Genomic DNA, 15,603 nt, shown 5'->3' with positions numbered 1-15,603 from the left:
TAAAATACTGTACCTCACCACCAACGTTGTTCACCAACATATCCAGGGTCTGACAACAGTGGCATTGTTCAAAAACATAAGCAAAAGTCAGCACAGCCAGTTTTGGATGAGAAGATTTACTGGTGTACCATTCACCAGATGGCTTCACAGGACACAGTGGTTACCCTACCACCCCAATGACTACCCAGTTAGGTTGGGTACATTTCTTTTGTTGTTTAAACTGCCTAATGGGTAGGCATAGTTTGCTATAAAGTTTTAATTGTTATGGGTTAATAGTTGTCAATAACAAATGGTTGGGATAATGATAATGGCTGTGAAAATAGTTGTCATTTCCCTGGACTCTATATGTGAATATTACAATTGCCTTACTACTTAATTGCCTAATTGGGTATCCTGACATTTTTGCTTTTAGCATTAAAAACCTGACATAGGGTCGAAGTCGTTCCAATGTATCCAAATCTAAAAAAAAACAATAGTTTTTTTGCCTAAAGATATACTTTAATTGTCCATATAATACACAAATAAATAAATGCATAGAAATAGGTAAAGAAAATCTTTGATCCCAAGACATGTTTTGTATAGATGGTCAACGAAAAGCAAAAATTAATTTTTTTGCAAATTTAATGCAACTTGCACTAACGTGAGGTTTGAAATTGAGCCAATCAGAAGGTATGCTAGCCGAACCCGATTGGCTCAGTTTCAAGCTGAATTTTCTGCATCTCATTGACCCTCTCTATTGTTTTGTATGACTTTCCATATGTAAATGACTTCATTAAACAAGAAAGGTCCAGTCAGTAGGTTTATTCCTTATCTATAAAGACATTTCTTTACGTAAAGAACAGGGTAATCATATGGGCTTGATCAGGAACATTAGGGTTGCTGTGATGTGTGACAAAATGAGGACAGATTATAGGTTGCTGTTGAGTCTTTTCGTAGAGACAGTCTCTCACTGCAGGTAACTTACACCAAAAGTCTAAAAATTCAACGTTCCACCACTGGAAAAATCAGCAAGTCAGTTGAAATCCTCTTCGATGCACATGCTCACTTGTACATTTCGAGTTTGTAAAGTCCGGCTTAGGCCAAGTACAGACTCCCATTATATTTATATAAAAACATGATAATAATGTCTTTTCCCACATATTACAAATCACAGCAGAAACAGAGGGGCTGGTTCACACAGATTTCTCAAAAACAATCTGCTGCACACTAAGATTTTGGGTATATGCATGCAAATGAACAAAGTGAGAAAAGTCTATATAAGTACCTTATGTACATCAACTCTTGTCCACAATATTAGCACTGACAAAACAAAGGTACACTAATCCCTTCACTAAGGGAGGTCCACAGAGATGTGTTGTCACACTTTTCACATTTGTGTCTTTTTTTTAGCCCATTTTGCTGTCCGCTGAGATACAGCACCAAATTTACAAAAAAAGTCTTTACAGTAAAAAGTTGTACATATAAAACCACAGGAATGATTCAAAACTCCAAGTCAGTTGTCTCCACTGTCATAATAAAAACAGACAGGGGCTCATGCAAAAAAAAAGAAATTGAAGAAGAACAGTTCTTGCTGCCCAGAGCAACCAATCAAATTGCACCCGAAACATGAAACAGAGAATCTAAATGGCTTCCTGAGGAAAATGTTCTTCCTTTAGCTGGTTTTATGCATGAGGCCCACAGATCGGTGGCATATTTATAGGAAACGCAAACAAAGAAAACTGACGTAGAAGTGGTTATGTTGCCATTAACAGACAATTGTGTGCTTCCTTTGGCATCTGGCTGCTCTGGAATACACCTCCAAATCCCATTTAGTTGTCTTTGCTCATGTTGTTATAAATTAGCCTGATTTCTTCTTTTGTCATTTGCACTGGAAAGTTTTAAGAGGAAGTATTATATGTTATATACGTTTTGCACCACTCCTTAGACTTCTGGGGGATGCATTCTAAGGAAAATATTAAAAGGCACTGCATTTGTTTTTAATATCTGTTCTCTTTCAATCAGTTTTTGTGGATCACAGACATCACAGTTCTATACAAAACTGAAGTTATGTAAGCAGCATTTTATAGCATTGTTAGAATTTTAGGTAAAGATCACAGATTTGAGTGTAACAGAGAAGGTATCATGATATAGCATGGGTATTAAATGGGAAGACACAGAATAGATTTGAGAAATGAATTTGAGGAATAAGCTGGGTGCTGGATATATTTACAAACCACATTGTTGGTCCATACCAGACCCAATGCCTCTGTATGACAAATATGTATTGTATACAGTATGCACAAAATATACACCTAAACAGAAATACTGATACTCGGCCAGTGTGATTCTAAGAAAACGTGAAAAATGAGTACACTTTATGCTTTTTTCTAATGTTGGTACCATAAGGCAGGGGTTCCCAACCTCTAATCCGGAGGATAGATTCACTGTGGGCTGTCTGACAGGTGGGTTGCGGCTCCGGCCGGTGCACCCCCCCAGCGGGGTTAGAAGAAGGACCCCACTTTAGGGGTAGGCGCACCAGTCAGAGCTGCGGGCCATGTCTCCCTCACGCATACCAGGCGGGTTGTGTTTCTGGAGTGTGTAAGTTCTGGCATCATGATGTCACTCTGGGGGGAAGTTTCTTCCCTTTGAGTGACACCTGGCCCTCTGCGCATGCACGGTCCAGAGTCCGTGAGATTAGTGGTCCGTGAGCCCCAAAACGTTGGGGACCACTGCCAAAAGAATTAGCAAGCCTACAATTTGCAGAAGTATCTTTCCATTGATGATTTGTTTAAGTTGAGAAATGTATTCAAAATTCCTTAGCCTGCATAAAAATGGGTGCCTTGCTCTTTTGTTCCCACCATGCCTAAAACTGACCTTCAGAGTTATTTTAATACGGCATCATGACAGCAGGCCAGGAAAGGGACGGGGACCTTTTATATTAGATCAGGTATATACTGTATGTATGTGAAATGCTTATGGGGCTTTCGAGAATATCAGATAATTGTAATAAAACAGTCAACCTTCTCTGTAGTAGTGGAATAAAAGTTGAGCCTTTGTAGACTGATATTGAAGATAGCTTGTCTATACAATGACAGACACCCCACGTTTTTTTTTTTTTTGCAGAGAGGCAAATGTTTATTCACATATTTGTGAGTTGTAATAATATATTTGCATAAAGCTATTATGTATTGGGGGTATTGTTTTTTTTTAGTTTTGCCATCTGAATTGTGATGAAATTATTTTACATGATGATTATTGGTTGAACCAGTTGCCTAAAAGGCAAATACCTATTTCCACTATATGCTGAGACTTGCTTTTAAAAGCAAAGTTTAACTTAAGTGTCAGTTACTGGTATGGATTGCCAATAATCAGATATTTTGACCCTGGCCTACCTTACTACTAGGGTCTCTAGCTTGATAATCTATGCGGAATTCCTTTTACAACACTTTCATATATGGAAAAATTAAATCTAATGGCCATTGTGTTTTATGTGTGAATATTTCATTACCCAAATTCCTCAGGGCTATAAGATTTTGGCGGATGATAAAACAATATCTATTATCTATCCAAATCAAGAGTATTCTTTTAGGGTGGACCTATTCTCTATCCATGAGTACTGTGAGATAAATGAAAATCCCATTTCTTTCAATAGGGATTTGATGAGTGCCTTGTGGTTGGAGTAAACCCTCTTTGAGATGTCTGTGTCCATCATGAGCTTATGAGCAGCTTAAGAGAAAGGGATTTATTTGTAATTTACAATAAAAGAAAATCCCTTTTTAAATATAATGTTAACCAAACCTATTGACAATACTTCCCCTTTAGACTGGTGCCAGAGACAAAGAAGATGAGAAAAGATTATAGTCACCACCATGATAATTCTCTTCCAACACACCTCTCACACACTTACAAAGCAAAAATCAGCAATACGCATAGCTCAAATTCTACAAAAGCAAAAGAAATAAAACAACTATTAAAAAATGAGGTAGCAATTGTGTGTTCAAAGTTTGGAAGTGCATCACATTGGACTTCAAAGTAATTCATTGTAATGAAGGGAATGTTACCTCAAAACAGCATTAACATTTTAAGGAGCCACCTAAGGAGGAAAGGGATGATGACCCTTGCTTCTTCTGCTCTGACATGTTTCATATAGAACAGAGAGAAGCTATGGAAGGACCACTGTGCCTTTCTAATACGATTTTGGTGATTGGGAATCTTTGTTCCTATAGTCAACATTATTGTCATAATTTGGGAGTGTGAAAAGAATAGAACCTTATTTAGGCTTATATTTCTGTCTTCTTCCTTGTTAAGGGGATGTTCCTAATTTTTTATTTTTGTTTGTTGTCACCCGAACATACTAGAGCAAATTCAAAGGTGCCGATTTATTAAAGCTCTCCAAGGCTGGATAGGATAAAGTGAAGCTGGGTGGTCCAGCAAACCTGGTCATTTGCAATTTGCTAGCAAATGTTTTGAATGCTGGACCAGATCCATTTCAGATTTGCTGGATCTCCCAGCGTCACTGATGAAAATATATTCTCTCCAGCCTTGGAGACCTTTAATAAATCAGGCACAAAGGTGGGGTTTCCCACAACGTTTGGTGAACTTTCCTCTCACTTCAGTATTGTATCTAGAAAAAAGGACTGGAGGTAAATTTTCTTAGTGGGGCACAGACAGCTCTATCATCTATGCAAGATTCACAACCTTATCTAGTCAATGAAAAGAAAACTAGGAACCTTAGAGATCCCACTTTGGGAGTTTTTAAAATATATGGAAAGCTACTAAATGATTCAACCAATAAGCACCATCTACAACTAAAAAAGATTTAGGCAGCTCAGAAATTTAGTAAAGGGTAGCATGGGTAACCACCTAAAGAAAATTTTGAGACTAAAGCATAATATAATAATAAAACAGTCAATAATATTTTGCATGTTTAGAACTTTGGGCAATAAAGGATGTACAAGGCAAAAGGTATAGTAGAATGCTTAGAATGCGAATAGAATAGGGCTTGGCCTGAAATAAAATTTGGGCAATGGTTTGTAATTATATAGTTTGGAGTTTAAAATTCTTTTCACTGGATTTTCAGACATGTAGACCACATATTCCTCATTAGGTGGCTCACTTAGACAGACTGAGCTATTTATGCAAAATTTTTCCCTTAAAATACCCAAATTAAAAAAAAAAAACTAAATAATAAACATCCACTGCCAGGGAACATATCCATGTTGGACATATATAAGGAAATCAAGAATAATAGACAGACAGATCACACTTGAAAACATTCATCCCGGTTGAGGTAGGTTTGGTGAATGACCTCTGCATTCGGACTCTTGTTACAGTCTATATCCGTCTTATAACAAGTCAAAATAGAAAAACAAAAATGGATGAAAACTACAAAAAAAATGAAATATTAAAAGTCCAACCAAGCTACAAGAGCAGCAGACATCCCTGGGATATTCCCAGGAGCCTTAACAATCATCAACATTACAAAAAAGGAGCTCAGAATTATCAGTGGGTAGTGACATGAAATGAGTAAAGTTCTCCATAAAACCTGTAAGTCCTGCAGCCGGAGGGCTTTAACCAGGGAATTTCCATGTAGCGATTGAAAAAGAGACGACTGTGCACAGTCTCTGGAGAGTAACAGTCTATAAGTGCCTCGTTCTTACATATAATAATAAAAAAGTACAAAAATTCTATCAAAAGGATATAAAGGGATCACGGGGGTTTGGAAAATGGAGACCTGAGATTGTGTAAAAAAGCTCGATCAGACTAGGCTGACAAGAGTAGCAAAGAATCAGGACCGGCTTTAGAGAAAGATTGAAGGCTCAGTCCTTGCTTGTGGTTGTAAGGTTTGGTGAAAGGTGACCTGGAGGATCCTCTTCCGTAAAGCTGATTTCATCTGGAGTGATGGTGGAAACCAATGTTTCATCCAATGGACAAGACGGAACAGACTGTTTCTAAAAAAGAAAAAAGTAAGTAAAAAGTAAGTGCTTACATAAAAAAAAAAAAATGCCTGACAATTTAAATTTTTCAAAGTAACAGCCAATCGCTCCCTTCTGTCCATGTTCTAACCTCCCTAGCTAGGGAACTCATTAGCTGATTGGCGGCTTAGAGAGAAAAATGTTTTTCTGATACACATTTTAAAACATAGAGCTCATAATGTTCTTTCTATTTATTGTACAGCACTGCGTAATATGTTGCCGCTATAAAAATCCTTTTTACCAATAATAAATAATAATATTAATTAACATATTTTTCATTGACTAGATTTAAATTAAATTACAAATTGATTTTTAATCACATAGGTTTACAATGTTCTCTCCAGCCCCTTTTAGCTGTGTGCACCACTCGGCACTTTTCAGTAACCACCTGAATGTTTTTGAGAGATTACTGAAAAATACAGAGGCTGCTACCTGCCTATACCTTCTCCCCACCCAGCTTGAAAAAAATCTGGGGAGAATACTGATATTAGTTAATTTGCTAAATCATAAAGGGCACAAACATCACCCAATTCCCCACCTATCAACTGAAACATTAAACTCGAATCACCCAAATAAGAATCAACAGGATTCACCCAGCATTTTAGGGCAGGATTCCAAGTATAACATAACACTGGCCAGACAAAACATGTAAATCAGATCCTTATGGTTCAGTAGAAGCCTTTTTTCACCTTTGGCTGGAAATGTTTAGGGCAAATCTTGTAAATAAGATACATACATTCTTTCACATACAGATGATTGCTTTCCATGGTGCTGAAACTGTATATAAGCACATCACCACTAGGACAATTAATGTCACTTGTAAAAATGTTTTTGAAAAGTGTTTGTGGTTTAAAGCGTATAAATGTCATTATTAATATATTTGAATCTTGATGGACTTTCCTTACCCATTGCCAGACATAATTATATAATTCTAGAAAAAAAAAACACACTGCAAACTTGAAGACATATTTTATATAAAATAAAAACAAACCATATACCAACAAATGTGTTTATTTGTTTCAGGTTTTCTGAATCACCCAGCTTAACTGAATAAAGTATATCTTCTCCAGCCTTAGAGAGCTTTAATAAATCTGCCACAATTTGTGGTGTTTTGAGTGAATAAGGTAACTGATGACTTTTATTTTATTTTTTTTTTACATTTTTTTAACTGATTTAAAAAATAATGTATCTGCTAAGGCTGTAATAAAAACACTACTACTTATGAGCTACAAATCCTTGGCATCAAAGAAAAATGCACTTTAAAGTGGAACTAAAGTCCCACATTGCAGAATACAAGATAAGGCGGGTGGGTATTGCAGAAAGGGCCGGGTGACGTCCTTTCTGCAATTAACCCTCTTACCTGCCTGATTGCACCACGGAACTTTTAAAACAATCCCAGCTTCCCTTTCACACGCCTGTGTGGGAACAACCTGAATATTGTTCAAGGTAAAATGGGCTAAAGTTGGGGAAATTTTCAAAACAAATCTCAATTCAGTTTTAAATAGAAGAAATAGCACAAGAAAGCATATTTCAATAAAGGAAATAATTCAGAACTTGTACTGTTGTAATTGTAGTGATATCAGTCTTGTTTTTTTTCCTGAAGAAGCAGACTTTACGAAACGCGTTGAATAATATTCAACATTAAACTTGTGGCAATCGGAAAGATGTACTCTCCTTTATTTTTAATGAGTCAATTAATATTGTTTTGTATATTTTTAGAGAAATCTGAAGTGGTTGATTTAGAAGTGCATTGAAAGTCCACTGGAATTGTGGTATAAATAAAATGTATTGATATTTGCAAGTGGCATCAGAATATACCAGTACCTTGGCAATAAGAATTTAATTTTAACATAGATGAACCTTAGCAATTTTTTGGTGTGATTCTTGATTGATAATGAGTGAAAGCCAATAATAACTGGATATAATGTGGAAAGTTGATTCTTGGACAGAAAATGGGCAAATGTCCTGTTGAATCCTTAAAATACCCCAACATCTGAATAGTAATAGTAAGTTTTCTTGCAAGTTACGCAGTTGTTTTTCTTTTCCTTACCAATTTAATAAATAAATATATATGTATGAGAATGGAGTGCAGTTGTAATAAAATATAGCTAAAAGATGTATTTGGATCTTTTTGTACTTGGTTCTGCATTTTCAGTTTAAATGCTGAACAAACAGAGATGCATAAAAAAGATACATTAATATAAAAAACTATAAATAGTTGGCAAAATGTTGAAACAGAGTAAAGCAACATAAATCATAGCAGAAGAGGCCAACACATAACACTGCAGCACAGGATACACATACAATAACATGTTTATTATTAATATCCCATATAAATTTCAGCCCCATATAAATGAGTCTTACCCCATTTCGATGAGAAGGTGAGTAATGAAATAAATGTTCCATCTCTCTGAGTTCACTGACTTTGCCCTTGGTGTCTGGAATTTCACCATCTCTTAAAGTATCGCCATTGTGACCTGCTCGATCTGAAAGTCTGACATTAATACCTCCAGGTCCTTGAGGAGCTGAGATCGGGTCCTGTGCAGCTTTACATTTCATGAGCCTGATAAGAAGAGAGGAAAAACTTCAGAGAGTTTGTTACAAGACCATATCAAATCCCACCCTAATTCTGCACAGGTTCATCCAGAATATACATAACCAATAAACTGTATTTTAATTAAGGTCCTAAATAGTTTGGAGTTTAGTGGGAAAAATCCCCACCCTGACCTAGAAAACCACCTTTATAGACAACTAGTGATCAGCGAGTTTTTAAAACTCGATCTTGCAGCGAACTCGGCCGTTCCCGCTTACTGAACTTTAAGAGAGAACGGCCAGGGTAAATTCGCCAAACAAGGTAGAATTTTTTTTAAGTGTGCGATCCCCGGCACTAGAGGCTAATTACCTCTAGAGCCGGGTATAATCTCAATGAATGGGGGCCAAGGTGGCCGCATTCATTGAGAATAACCCGGGGATTAGGGGTTGATTAACCTCTAGTGCCAGGGATCACACATCTTCTTAATGAATGGGGCCCGATGCGGCTGCATTCATTGAGAAGGGTGTGCGATCCCCGGCACTGGAGCTTAATTAACCTCTAGTGCCCCAGGGATCGCAAACAGGAGGGTTCCCTGTGAATCCTCCTGTTAAAATTTCCTAGAGCTTCCGATAGTTTGGCGAAAACGGTTTGCAAAAATTTCACGAAACCATCTCAAGTTCGGGGAAATTTTCGTGAAAATTCCGGGGGCATTCTTGCTCATCCCTATAGACAACTACAAACACCAGTAGAGTCAGTAAGATGGCTCTACCAAGTGGTGTTTGCACCAGAAGTATGTAGGCATCATCAAATGGGACGTCAATGAGCCACAGTACAGGGATCAGCCACAATACCTCTAGTAATCTCTAAAGGAACCCTGGAGTTCTAAAAACCCTGGTTAAGATTGGCTGATCTATTATCTTATATGATTCTAAACAAAATGTTTTAAACTTTAGCAATTTATCCTGCAGAAGTAGGCTGGACTGATTTTTGTTTTATTATTAAAGTTGAGTACAGCAGTAATAAAATAAAGCCACACTTGGAATGAAAATTGAATCTGATTTTAAAGGAGGTCTTTACTACAGTTTTGAAGTGAAACATTGATTGCTTTGTTTAAAAAGTGTTCTGTTAATTCTCTCCAATATTGTGGCTTGTTGCCAACACTGCTGCACATTGACTGGACACTGGTGCCAGTGTGATATCTCCAATGCCATCCCCACTGGACCATTCACAAAACACACAGCCTTCCAAAATCCGCTCCAAAAATCTCTTCCCATGCTACCCATTTTTTTAAGAATATGGTCACATTTATACTTTAATGGTTAATCCAGGAGCTGTCCAAACACAAATACCAAACTGATGATAGTTCAACTAAATCTAAGATATATTCTCTTGTGCATCAATAAATTTCATATATACATCATTGAGCACAAATGCTTCTCAATAAAGAATTATGTTGGGCAAATGAAAATGAAACATTGCAAGAGTGAAGCACGCAAAAAATGGTATATGATATACCAAAATTCTCAAATGAATGAGGGAAGAAACTCGAACATTTTCAGTTCACTTAATCTTTGGGAGAGGATTGACAACCCCATACTGCATGTAAACTTACTGTTCTGGAGTGTCTCACTAACCTCAGACTTTTGCACCTTTCACACCAAATTTCTGATAAATATATATTGCTTGTTTTTTTGAAGATTTTCATTTAATAAAAAATGCATTTCATCTTCGATAAACAAATGATTCATGGTTTATCTCTACAAAGAGCCCTTGTTCCAAAAATGTATATATTTTGGGGTTTATTTACATTTTTACCCATGATTCACCCAACTTATCCAAATTACCCAAAAAGTACACATTTTTACAAAGCATTCAATAAGATAATATGTGAATCAACCTTTGGCTACACAGACTATTTCCTCAGTGTTTACCATGAGTGTTTAAATGCCCATGTTTGAAATTTCCATTCCAATGGGCAAGTCCACACCAGAGCTTTTTCTGGAAAGGCTGTAAAGAAAACCCATCCTGCAACATCTTGAAAGAGTTAAAAATGTCCAAAAATGCCTTTCAAATGCCCAAAAACACGAAAAATCACTTTAATTACTTCCATTAACATGGGCTCTTTTAGGCATTATTGGGGCTTTTGGGGTGTTTTGGGGCATTGGGAGACATTTGGGAGGCATGTATTCTTTTTTAACTCCTGTTTGCCACATATCTTGGTTTAAAATGACTTTATTAACACTTTAAAATGCAAACAAAAGCTGTATGGGCTTTATAAGTATTTAAAGTGGGCCTATCACCAGAATGTTTACTATAGGGATAGACAACCCCTCTATGTTAGGTAAAAATTATCTTTTTTTTTTTTTTTTTTTTTTTTTTTTGGGGGGGGGGGGGGTTAAAAAAAAGAAGGGTAAAGCCCCTCCCCCTCTGTCTTTATTGTTGCGGCGCACAGCCTACTAGGATACCCATCTATCCCAGGAGGCTTCTGGCTGCTACTTCTGAGCATGCCCAATCTCAAACATGCGCAGAAGAAGCTTTTTCTTCAATGGGGAAAAAATTGCCAATGTCACGCTTGTGAAGTTTCCCATTTACAGCACGCTATGTCACTCAACCTCACACCTGTGGAGCTCGAGATCAGGTGATGTAGGCAAAAGGCGGAAGAACAGGAAAGAAGATAGTTACAGGAGGACGCAGAACCCGATCTAGGAAACCCCAGGAGGGATGACTCTAAAAAACAGTATAGACTTAACCTTACTTGTAAATTACATATTTTTTTTAATGAATTCAATGTAAAAAATATGTGGATTTTGAGTAAAAGTTAGGGTAAATCTTAAATGTGAAAACATTTAAAAAAAGGAACACATCTATTTTCCACTTATTATTATTAATATTAATAATAATAATACACAGGATTTGTATAGAGCTGACAAATTACACAGCGCTGTACAATAAATAGAGGATGCAAATGACAGACCCATACAGACAGTGATACAGGAGGAGGGGAGGATCCTTCAACTTTTATCTGGAAGCTTTATTAATAATATGTTTGTTTGCTCTATAGATTGTCACTTTCATAAACCTTTATCCCTTTTCTACCTATAATACATAATACTTCTTTTGGGATAGCAACTCCTTTGTTTTGTTACACTTGTATAATTTCTTAATCAAATAAATACATTTTTACAACACCATAAATTTGCCAATAACAAAGAACATTGAATAATATCTCATAAAAGAGCGCAATATAAAAATACAATGAACTTTAGTTAAGTCAATCACAGAATTAAAGGGCCACACTTACTCAGCAGGATATTTTTTATGTGCTACACATGCACTATTTATGTCACTTGGGCTTTATTTCAGAGCTCCTAAATTGACTACTGTATATTCAGGGACATATTTGCGAAAGTCCCTTTATTACTGTAAAGCCCTACCTTTTCCTGACCTTGATTAACTTTTTCTACCATCCCATCAACATCATAACATATGGTGGAGCATATGTGCTCTTTTCATTTTCCCCAGAACTGTACTGGTCCTCCAGAGACTCCTGGCACATGCTCCACTATATACAGCCAATACTATTTCATTTCTAAAGTTTTATATTTCATACAGCTGGTTGGGATTCTTTTTTACTATAATATTCAACAGTTTAATTTTTTAACTACTCAAACCAGCCAATAAATTATTTTCAAGGGCACATCTTCCATCCAATACCATATAAGACTCCATTTGCTGACAAAAATAAAATATAGATAAAACAGTAATTGGAGTCTGCATGGAATTTCTATTTTAGGCTTTAGATGCAGAAAGAATTCTGATGCAATATTTTATTTTAATAGAGAGATGTTTATGACAGACCATATAGTGACTATCATCTGGAAGAAAGGTCATAAACAGATAAAATGACCATGGCAGCGTTTCTCAATTATTCTTCAAGAGATCACAGAAGCCCTAAATTCTGCAATGGAAATACCAAGGTATATAATCTAGGGTCAAGCACTGACTTTAAGATATGAAGCAGAACATCTGAGAATATGGCATCTGAGTGTTATTTAGTATGAGTAACCTCAGTACGGATACATTTTCAACTTGCTAAGGACTTGAGATGGCAATCTGACCACCCTCAAGCTTTAACAGGTCACTCATCTCAGGTCAAGCTATCTGCAGAGTTCTCCATTTGATCTTACAGATATATATTAGATGTCATTGGAAAAGAGAGGAGCTAAGAGCCGCTGTAACGAGAGGAAACCATAATTACCAATTTTCAAACCTATCAGTTGTTTTTCCAACAACAGCCACAGGGATTGAAGGCCTACCATTAAAATGAAATTGTTTAGTAAGTATCTTATGTGTCATATGTTATAGGGGCGAGTTAATATAGTAAAACAAGGTTTCAACTTACCTAAAAGACCCTGCAGAAGCTGCAGATTTCAATGTCTTCCCATATGAACTTTTTTGGTAAAAACTGAATTTGATTTTTTTTTATTGTGTTCACATATACTGCTTTTCATTGTTTTTCATTAAAATGCTTAAAGAGGAAGTAAACTCAAAAGTACTCAAAAAAATACGCTTACCTTCAATCCCGCAGAGCAGTCAATCAGTCCGGAGGTTTCTTCTACCCGGTCCAGCATTGTCCCGGTATCCGTCTTTGGGCCGGTGCGACCATCTTCTCATCTTCTTCCTGGTTCTTCTTCCTATAACACCTAACCCAGGCGCGTGATCGGGTGACATAGTTTGGGAAAAAAACTTGCCGATCCCACTGTGCATGAGTGAGATCGGCTTTTTTCCCCTTTTGACGATAGGGCTCCTGCACTCTTTTTTTTTTAATTATTAGTTGTCTACCCTTTTATGTAAAGTAAAAATTCTATGTTTGTCTTACCTTCCGCGATATCCAAACATAAGAAACAGGATGCAAAAAATGATACAGGTGACACCAATATGGATTCCAATGATGATACCGGTGGCTGAGGATTTGGCCCTTTGCTCATCAATCACGCAGTTACAGGATGGATTCAGTACTTTGTAGAAAAAACAAAGCACAATGTCAGAACAATATCAAATAACAGCAGGGTGTACTACAGAATTAATTTGGCCGAGAAACCTTTGCCTGTACACGGAAAATCCAACCTCAGAACTAGAGCTTAGAAGCTGAAATTGGTTGGTAATAGCTCCAATCCGAGCTCTGATCAGAACTATCTGACCGCCACTAGTTTTGTATAAGAAGTTTGGACAGCTGGCCTTCCAAGGCTTGGTAAATTGGTTGCAAGTAAGAAGAGAAATCAGGAAAGGTGGGAAGTATTTTAAACATTTACCTGCTCGGGCAGATGCCTCTTTCAAAGATACAAAACGAACTGTTGAATTTCCATCCCCATGCTGATTATATGCCAGCAACTTCACCTCATAGACCACCAGGGGATCTAAGCACAAAACATGACAAAGAACATCAGAGTTAAGTTCAAGCCAAGAAGACAAGAATTTTCACCACCATCAAAACCATCCTATAATACCTAAAACATAGCACTAAACCTGAACAATTATGCAACAAAAATCAAAAGAAGTCAGAACTTCCTGCATACTTCCCCTGGGTTATTGACTGAAAAATAAAGCCATTGGATCAGCATAAAAAGCAGCTTTTAGAGGTGGCTAAATGCAGCTGAAAAAATTGCAATTAAAAAATAGTAAAATAGTAAATAGCCCATTCAAGAAAATATTGCTTCTGATGGCCAAATTGGAGGCATTAGAGTACTTCCATTCTCCCATGATTTAGAACCCTTTCCACCAGAAAACAAAGCCTGTTCCCACTTTTATAAACATTGTGCTATACAAATGGCTGCAGACTTTGGATCTCCACAATAAGCAAATTAGCAGATTTAGCCTAAATATCAGGGATTATTGATTTAAAAAATGTAATCTGAATGTTTTGGTTAATTTTGTAATCAACTTATATCTAATCAGCAATACAAAAAAAAAGTAAACCACTTCATTTACCACCATTTAAAATCAATAAAACCAGGTGTTCCCATAAAATTAGCCTTTTGTTGAAAAAAGCTAATATTTTGCATATTATTTAAAAAAATGACAGAAAAAACTGGAGTTTGTTGGCAAAAATGTGAACATGTATTGAAATGTCATACAATGTTTTAAATGATCCTCCACTGTGGATTAAAAAAAGACAATAGTGAAAGCAGCAGGTTACAAATAATGTGGATGTTATATTTCCCTGGGAGATTGTGCCTAACCTCTATACAGAGGCAGCTAGGTAAATTATAAACAATTGCGCAAACGTCTCAATTCTGATGCATTTCACCGTTAGGCTTCCTCAGGGGACATGGTGAGAATGCTATATCGTTGTTCCAAGTTTCTGAAGATTTACAATCTATGACTTTCATAGCATTAACGTTCTGATAGTAAAAAATGTTTTGGTGAATTTGCAATATGGAGCTTTGTAACCAGTGTGTAGTTGGAAAGGAAGGAACTCTACACAACTGCTGACAAGGGAAATTCGCCAAGACTGTCAATCTTACTATCAGGATCTTAATGGATCTACATGGCTGCTGTCCACCAGTAGATGGTGCTGTGCCCTCATGTAAAGTACTAACAAACAGCATATCTTTGACAGGTCTGATCTGTCAAACTAGAGACAAATGCATTTCCAGGACATACCACTGGGTGTCACCCGAGTATAAACCAGGATTCTTTTTCGAACAGCATTTTGAAGTTAAAAAAATTAAGTTTACACTTGAGGATGTACAGCAAATTTTGGATGAAATAAATTTAAAAGATACCTCCTAGAAGCATTCTTTAACCCCTCTAGTAGTATACATGCTAAAAGCGGTACTCGGTCGCTAAAAACATAAAAAAAACACATACCCTGTTCTGCTGGTGTCCCCCGGTGTCCTGCTGGTCCCTGCAGGTCCTCAGGACACCTCTTTTTTCCTCAATCTTCCACCGGCGACAGAATAGACGTTCTCCGGGTGACGTTGGTGCATGCGTCGGTGCGGGCGGAAAGAGCGGCAGGAAATTCAAATAATTTTATAATTTTGTATTGGATTCAATACAAAATAGCTGTAATGAGTCCAATACAAAGAAATCTTCATATAATATATAAAGGTATTT

General features: G+C 36.8%; 1 protein-coding gene across 1 annotated transcript in view; it reads right to left on the bottom strand.

Annotated features, from left to right (window-relative positions):
• Positions 1–492: 492 nt before the first annotated feature.
• IGDCC3 (immunoglobulin superfamily DCC subclass member 3) overlaps positions 493–15,603 on the bottom strand; it is a 23,289-nt gene continuing 8,178 nt past the window's right edge. Inside the window, exons 4-7 of the mRNA XM_072402622.1 lie at positions 13,800–13,904; positions 13,367–13,505; positions 8,319–8,517; positions 493–5,930 (exon numbers count right to left, since the gene is read on the bottom strand). Of these exons, the coding sequence (XP_072258723.1) occupies positions 5,799–5,930; positions 8,319–8,517; positions 13,367–13,505; positions 13,800–13,904 (575 nt within the window). The 3' untranslated portion in view covers positions 493–5,798. The remainder of the gene's footprint in view (positions 5,931–8,318; positions 8,518–13,366; positions 13,506–13,799; positions 13,905–15,603) is intronic.

Source organism: Pyxicephalus adspersus, chromosome 2 (assembly GCF_032062135.1).
Source record: "Pyxicephalus adspersus chromosome 2, UCB_Pads_2.0, whole genome shotgun sequence".
NCBI classification, from domain to species: Eukaryota; Metazoa; Chordata; class Amphibia; order Anura; family Pyxicephalidae; genus Pyxicephalus; species Pyxicephalus adspersus.
Note: the sequence above shows the minus strand (reverse complement) of the source record. Positions and strands in the feature narration are given on the sequence as shown.